Below are 8,098 nucleotides of genomic sequence, written 5' to 3'. Positions count from 1 at the left end.
ACATCACTTACCAAACTATAGAGAATTAAAGAACATAAATACCTGTACTCACGACCAAAAAAGGCCATTGATAATCAATACATAATAATAACAATAACAATAACAATAATAATAATACATAACTACCATAATAATAATAATAATAATACAAATGAATTGATGTATTAATAATTAATTGATTTATTAATAATTAATGAATGTATTGTTATTTCGGGTAATTTGGTTGGACAGGGCCAGCCCAGCAGACGCTGAACAGAGGAATCCTGTCCACGCCTTCTTCACCCCATCAGTGCTCTGTCCACGTTCACTCCAGCCAGACATACAAACTGCTAACTGACAAGGTAAGACTTCACTAAGGCTTTACATAAATTAGCATAGGTAGATTCACTGCCATGATATGTATTTTTTTTTAAATCGTTCGTATGGCTCTCTGAGTGAGCGCGTCTCTCTCCAAAGCGTGCGTCTCCTTATTGAACCCAGCTGTGCGCGGCTTTCACTCCACAAGCTTGCTATTTGTTCAGTCTGTGTCTTTTGAAACTAAAGCGGCTCCACAAGTCAGCTGCGCGCACGCAGTTACTTGCGTCTTCATATTCACTGACGGCCTTATTGTTTCCAAATATCTGAGTATTATAATAAGCTGCTTCTAAAGTAACACCCTTGCGGCGGAAATGACCAACTCTCCTTTCTCTCTCTCTCTCTCTTCTTCTCCAATCTCTCTCTCTTTTCTCTCTCCTCAACAACCAACACACACACACACCCACATCCAGCGCCACACACACACACACACATCAGACGCTCTGTAGCATTATATTGTATTATTCTAGGAACTGGACCTTTGATCTATACTTTGCTTAACCAGCGGCGTGGGTTGAAACCAGGAAATCAGTGCCAGCTGGTTTACTGCCAGTTTCTTTACTGTATGGCCCTTATGGAAATGTTTAAGTACCGCATCTGTACTTTAAAATGCAAAATTGGTGTACAAAGGAAGAACATCTCTGTGATAAAGTAAAGTTAAGGTCAAGTGTGGTGTGCTGGTACATGAGACATAGCATGCATTTTATTATTAGTTATTCATGTAATAATTTTAATAAAATAGGCTACATTTTAATATATAAAGATTCATAATGTGTTGTTAATGTATGCATTCTTTATTTCCCCCCAGGATTTTCTATGGCGACACTTTCTCAATGTACACATTTCGCCTTTCTTCTTCTGTTGCCTCACTTCCTGAGTGCATCACCTGCCAACCAAGATGACCTTGTAATAAATACTAAGCAAGGGAAAGTTCAAGGGAAGTTGCTTTCAGTGTTGGGTGGTGATATTAGAGCATTTCTTGGAATTCCTTATGGAAAACCACCCCTGGGTAAACTGAGATTCAGAGCTCCAGAGCCAGCAGAGGGATGGGAAGGGATAAGGTATGCCACCCAATTCCCAAATTCCTGCTACCAGATTCCAGATACAGCCTTTCCAGGTAGGATACATGTTTACACGGACCGACACATGTACTGTTTACTATGCTGTGTTCATGTACTGTTCATTACAAACATTAATTTATTCCTATAGCAGTTGAACTTTGAAAATTGGGGGATTCACAAGAGAAAAAGAAGGTCAAAATTAATGCTTATTTATATTTCACCCTCTGAAAATCTTAAAATCCATACCTACCACAATTCAGCTGTTTGTTACGCTGTCTCTGCCTTGTAAATGCTAACATCTTGTTTATGTTTATCACCTTCTATGGGGTGCTCTGGTAGCTCACTTGGTAGAGTGAGTGGCATCCCATGTCTCGTCCCTACTGTAGTGTGTCTTGTGGCTGTGTCACTCTACAGCTGTCACTATTAATTAAAGTCAATGAAAGTAAAAAAATAATTAATTCATTAAAAGTATATACATTTTAAATCTCCAAGCACAATATAAGATATAGGGCCACTTCAGGGAGGTGTTTCAGTGGGGGTGGCAGTTATATAACACCATGTCACACACCTACAGATAGTGTGTGAGTGGTTTGAACGATTTATTACTATATTGTGGGCAGTAACAATGGCTAATAGATGGTACGAGAATGTTTGCAGCCAATTTATCAGTTTATCAAACAAAAGTATCATACAACAAAAGGTAGTATAACAAAATTAAAGTTTGCATTTATTTCATGCTACACACATAGATAATCCAAAAATATAAAAATCATAATCCCAAGTGAGTACCCCCCACTCCTATGAACATACAAAATTAAGATCAAGATAGAAGCGCTAAAATGTTAATACAAAATAAATATTAAACTAAGGCTTTGATACTTAAGCAGGCAGAAAATAAAATACATTATGTAATGACACCGTAAAATAATGAAAGGTAAAACAGGTGTAGGCGATCTTGTAAAGGCGTGTCTTCACGAGGCCCTGCAGTGGAGTCAGCCAATCTCACACTGAGGGGAAAGCTGTTCCAAAGACGAGGAGCCATAAAGTGCATGGTCACCTTTGGTCTTCAGTCTGGTTGGTGGAACAACTAAAAGTTTTTGATCAGCTGATTTTAGGGGCCTGGTTGAGCTGTAAGGTGTTAAAAGATATCTGATGTAGTTGTGAGACCTAGACTGAGTCGATAATCTGGCTGCGGAGTTTTGGATTTATTGCAGTTGTGAGACTGAGAAGGGGTTCAAACAGGTGAAAAGAGAGTTACAGTTGTCCAAGCGTGACAATATAAAAGCATGTACACAGAGAAATAGGGGTGTCATTTCTGTACCCAAAGGTACATTTGTCAGAAAAGTACCCTGTAAGAAGGTCCTCAAGGTGATAGCTGTGGACTTTTGTTTAATTTTAAAGCTACAAAATCATAGTTTAAGGACAGGAAATCAGTCATCACAAAATCTTGATATAAATTGGGCAGTTGGGTTCATTGAAATTAATTAGGCTACTAGTAAATTTCTATTTAATTCTTGGTCTGTGTGGCCTGGGAATAATTTCATGAGCAAAGAACTAGGACACCACTTCCAGCAGTGAAATGCTTCCACTAGCCATTACCATTACTCTTACTTTATTTAATTTAAGTAGTATTACTTTTTTATTGTCAATCAATTTTCCCATTCTTCCCATTCCGCCATGGGGGCGTGTTTTTCTGTATTTACTTTATCCCTCCATAAACTAAAATAAACAAACTTGGCAGTTTGGTGAACCAAGGAAGGACTGTACCCGCCCAGGAAATAATTCTACAGTGCATTTTTTTTGTGTCTGGGGGAATGTAAACAGCAGCAACGAGATAGTGATGATAGTATTATTTCATCTACACATAAAAGGAAACAATGTCCATCCACTTTGACTGTGTATGATCAGTCCACCTCCTTGTGCTGTGCTTTGTTGCCTCCAAATACGTCCTGCCCGTCGAGTGTTTGATCCCGGATGTTGATGGAGCAAGTCTCTGTAAATATGTGGGCAGTCTCTGATGTTCTATTGTTTGGCCAACATGAGTCCCATTTCGTCCAGAATACACATTAGCCGGGAGCAGCCTGCATGGTTCCTATGTGGCTCTCTTCCCTCTCCTCCTGGAGCAAGAGCACCCGCCGCCGTGGGCTGGTTAATCTGGCTGGATGGATAGTCTCAAGGTCCCTGTAGGGTATTTCTGTCATAGGTAATACCTTTTAAAAAAAAATGGAAAAACAGACAAGTTTGAAAGAGCTAGCCTATCAGCATCTGAATGCACAGCCAAAATCAATTTTGGCATAGCCATTATAAACCAAACACAATCAGACATCATTCAATGATGTTTCCAGCAATTAAGATTACAAAAATATTGAATAAAACAAAAATGTAAAGTTTAAAGGAGCTACCGGCCACTGCATCTACACACACGGCCATTGCCATGTCAAAAAATTAGATAAGCATACATACACTAATATGATTTGATACAGGCTTGGTCCCCCACCCAAGAGAAGAATTGGGTTTGGGTGATGGATACATAGCTATTTATAGACATAGCCACCTGTCAGGGGTTGATTGGATGTCAGCTACGACCATTAGCAAGGACACCAGGCAGAGGAAATGCCAAAAAATATCCAAATATAGATATGACAACACAAACAGATATGGACAGAAGGTATTGATGTTAGACTGTTGTTTATGCTTTGGACAAAACACTCATTAAGAGGAAAACAAACCATGGATTTATTTAATTATTATTAACTGCCTAACTGTTTGACTATTAATATTGCTTGTAATTAAGTGTCATAATTAAGTCGAACTTTCTCTCACTCTAAAGATCTGAGGGAACAAAAATAACACTATCATCTACACTACATCTATCAGTTATTAGACTGCTGTCCCAATCAGTCTCTATTGAAACAGCTTCATACAATCATTCTTTTTAGGGTTCAAAGGTGCAGAGATGTGGAACCCAAACACTCCTCTGAGTGAGGACTGTCTGTACCTAAACGTCTGGTCCCCCCGTTTCAACAAAACACAGAAAGCACTGGCTCCTGTCCTTGTCTGGATTTATGGCGGCGGGTTCACTGTAGGAACATCCTCTCTGGACATTTATGATGGTCGTTTCCTGAGTAAATCTGAAGGTGTTGTTGTGGTATCAATGAATTACAGGTAAGAACTGGAGTAAACTAAAAATATAAAATGCCAATAAAGAGTGGATATAGTTACTGTATGGAACTGGGAACTCATTGACAACTAATGATGATTTGGAAATATACACAGACGTTGTGTAAAACTAAGATAAGCTATTTTGGGTGCATTAAACAGAGCAAAGGAATTTATAAACAGGAAAGCCTTATCACCATGTCCGATACCCTTCTCTCTACTCGTTTAGAGTAGAGAGTAAGTAATTGTGCTATTTATCTCCAGTTAAATGATGTCAACCTTATTATTGTGCTCATCCATGACAGAGTCGGACCTTTGGGTTTCCTGTCTCTTCCTGACAACAAGAACATTCGGGGCAATGCGGGCCTGCTGGACCAGCGCTTGGCCCTCCAATGGGTAGCCAATAATATTGCTGATTTTGGAGGTGATTCTTCAAAGGTAAAATGTTTTTGTCTTGCATTCTAAAATCAGATCACAGGTGACATGTGATCATGTTTATATTGTTTAAACAAACAATAAAATAAGCTGTTGGCTTGTGATTTCCTGTTGTTTCTAGGTGACTCTGTTTGGGGAGAGTGCTGGATCAGCATCTGTGGGCTTCCACTTGCTCTCACCAGGCAGCCATGGTCTTTTTCAAAGGGCTGTGATGCAGAGTGGCTCTCCTAATTCACCCTGGGCCACAACCCATCAGACTGAGGCCTGGTACAGGTAGGGTGCATTCATTTAGTCATTAATTAATTTGATTTATTTAGTCGCTCATCTTTTCTCTCCCTCTGTCACTCATGTGATATGTAAGGACACACTTGTATTTACTGTCTTATTGATTGTTTGAAGCTGCAACATTAAATAAATACGATACATGCTCTGTCATGATCAGTTAGCGTTCACACACATAAAATAGCATTAACACAAATGGGGACTCACAGGGTACCAATATTTAATGTTCCAGAGAGAACAGTGTCATATAACACAATTTGCGTCCTGCTAAATTTGATCAATATCATCCACATATACACATGGTGATTGGTCAAAGGTTTTCAATACATTGCTTCTCCTTCTAATTGCATTCACACTCTTTCATCCACAACCGCCTCCCCTTCTTAGCCTTGCTATCCTAGTCTTTTACTGTCATTCCTTCTGTCACTGATTGCTCCCGCACTATGGCAATATCCAGGTCCTCAAAGCTGGCGACGTTACTGGGGTGTCCCACGTCTAATGCAGCTCATCTGGAAGCGTGTCTGCAGCAGGCTGATCCTGGGAAAATCACAGCGAAGCAAAATGATGTTCTCACGCACCCTACAATCTTAGCCTTAGCCTTTGGCCCTGTTGTTGACAGAGACTTCCTACCAGATAATGTCGAAGTAGGTGTGTGTGTGTGCGGGTATGTGGAGTTGTCAATAAGTGTGAAAGTGCCTGGTGAACATGAAACATGGTTTTAGTTTATTTCGGATAAAATATAAATGTAACAAATGTCAATCCCTCAAAGCTTTTTCATTTTGAATTTTAATTACAATATGTCCTAGATACTACCCTTTTAAAAACTTTCACACATGGACATACACGATGAAATACAGTCGACATAATATTTATATGATGTAACCTACAAGACGTCAAACAAACCTTGACTTTAACTCAGTTTGTCTGGGTTTCAGCCAACCATCAAAACTAAGCTCACTGGTGTTATTACCGTAGTGTTATTTGGCTCAACACAAAAATGTTGCAATCCCATCCTGTATTTTTTAACATAAGTTTTATTTCAATCCATAGTTTGGAAAATATCTGGCATCACAAACACTTTTTTTGTTTTCCTTGCAGGTGTTGCTGAGTACCAGTAAGCTCCCAAAGAAAGAGGTGCTGTTAGGCTTAAACACTGATGAAGGGACCTACTTCCTTTTGTATGGAGTACCTGGATTTAACATCACCGGTCAGAGTCTCATCTCCAGGAATGAGTTTCTGAATGGAGTGAACCTTACAATGACAGATGCGAGTGATGTCTCCAGAGAAGCGGCCATTTTCCAGTACACTGATTGGACAGATGAGAACAACCGGATGAAAAATCGGGACTCAATGGGTTACCTGGTTGGAGACGGACTGTTCGTTTGTCCATTGCTAGAGTTCACTCACAGGTAAAGAGCACTTTTGACATTTAGGACATGATGAATGACCACATAAGTTGATGGAATTTGACTGAGAAGGAAGGTTTTAGTTTTCAACAAAGTTAAAGCCAATAAAGGTAGTGCGTTAGGGTAGTAAAAGTTTTATCTGTAACCTGATGTTCAGACCAAAAAGAAAAAATGCACAGGGCTGCGTTGGTGGGGTCGTCTTGTTCGTGTACATCAGAAGGTGCAGATCCAAAGCTAGTAGATTATGAAGGACTGTCACGACCCCAGCAATAGACTATTTTCAGCTTCTGTGGCTCTGTAGCCACAAGTCCAACACAGAGACAAAAGGAGAGAAGAAAAATATTATCTCCTCAGGCCACGAGGATGGTAAACTGACTGACTGACTCTGACTTCTGCCACATTTTCTTCAGTGAATCCTTTGCGCTGCCCTGCAGATTGCATATTTAGACTTGTGACACATGTACGTTTTACTTTTTTAATATATATTTATAATTTAATTGTCAATCATAGTTGTCATATCTTTTATATATGATTTTCTAATCCTCTCACTCTAGATTTCCAGCTTGACCTTAGGGGCAAGCCACATTGCATTCAACTAGACATGTTATTTGTGCATGTGACAATCTTTGACAATCCAGGAAGCCCAGTTTGAGTAATCCCTGGGTTTGACGCCAAACACACTGGCAATCATTTGATCACGATGAGCACAAGAGAAGTGAAGTAGAAATAGCATGTTCACATTAGAAATAATCTACCAGAAATGTGCTCTCACATTGGTATTTGATGGGCCAATGCAGAGGCTTTCGGGATAAGGTTGCATTGCATTGCAGTTTAAATTAAGCTATGCAATTGTTACTGGACGATCCTGCATTTGTTTTTGGTTTTTTGATTTGTTTTTCTGTGAGAGCCCTTTGCATCGCCTCACTGCTTCAATGCAGTACTCCTCTTCAAATGAATGAGGGGGCTGCATTTTTTCATACAGCGCTGTTGTCAGTCTGAACACGCCTTACTGTCATGTCCAACTAGATGGTTTGGCTCACATTACATTACACAACATCCTGAACAATAGGAACAGTCAAATCTAATTTCTCAAGGTTGTTACATGTGTTTGTGTTTTATTTTCTCTAATGAACCTGACTCATTTTATTATTGTAATTTGTTTTTGCCAGGTACTCGCAACATGGTGGTAAGACTTTCCTATATTTATTCGACCACCGGTCATCCATCAATCCTTGGCCAGCATGGATGGGTGTTATGCACGGTTATGAGATAGAATTTGTCTTCGGAAAGCCTCTGGATGCATCCCTGGGATACACGAAGAATGAAGTAAACATGACCAAGAAGATCATGAAACACTGGGCCAACTTTGCCCGGACAGGGTACACAAAAGCAGATTCATAA

The 8,098-nt window shown here is 39.6% G+C and overlaps 1 protein-coding gene across 1 annotated transcript in view; it reads left to right on the top strand.

Moving 5' to 3' along the window:
* Positions 1-215: 215 nt before the first annotated feature.
* LOC118341659 (acetylcholinesterase-like) overlaps positions 216-8,098 on the top strand; it is a 9,998-nt gene continuing 2,115 nt past the window's right edge. The window contains exons 1-8 of the mRNA XM_035679974.1: positions 216-341; positions 1,163-1,471; positions 4,355-4,580; positions 4,880-5,012; positions 5,131-5,282; positions 5,749-5,935; positions 6,390-6,700; positions 7,867-8,076. Coding sequence (XP_035535867.1) covers positions 1,171-1,471; positions 4,355-4,580; positions 4,880-5,012; positions 5,131-5,282; positions 5,749-5,935; positions 6,390-6,700; positions 7,867-8,076 — 1,520 coding nt within the window. The 5' untranslated portion in view covers positions 216-341; positions 1,163-1,170. The remainder of the gene's footprint in view (positions 342-1,162; positions 1,472-4,354; positions 4,581-4,879; positions 5,013-5,130; positions 5,283-5,748; positions 5,936-6,389; positions 6,701-7,866; positions 8,077-8,098) is intronic.

This window comes from Morone saxatilis, unplaced genomic scaffold (genome assembly GCF_004916995.1).
Source record: "Morone saxatilis isolate NCDOM2014 unplaced genomic scaffold, NCSU_SB_2.0 Contig8, whole genome shotgun sequence".
Taxonomy (NCBI): domain Eukaryota; kingdom Metazoa; phylum Chordata; class Actinopteri; family Moronidae; genus Morone; species Morone saxatilis.
The sequence above is the reverse complement of the archived record's forward strand: the minus strand, read 5'-3'. Positions and strand labels throughout refer to the sequence as shown.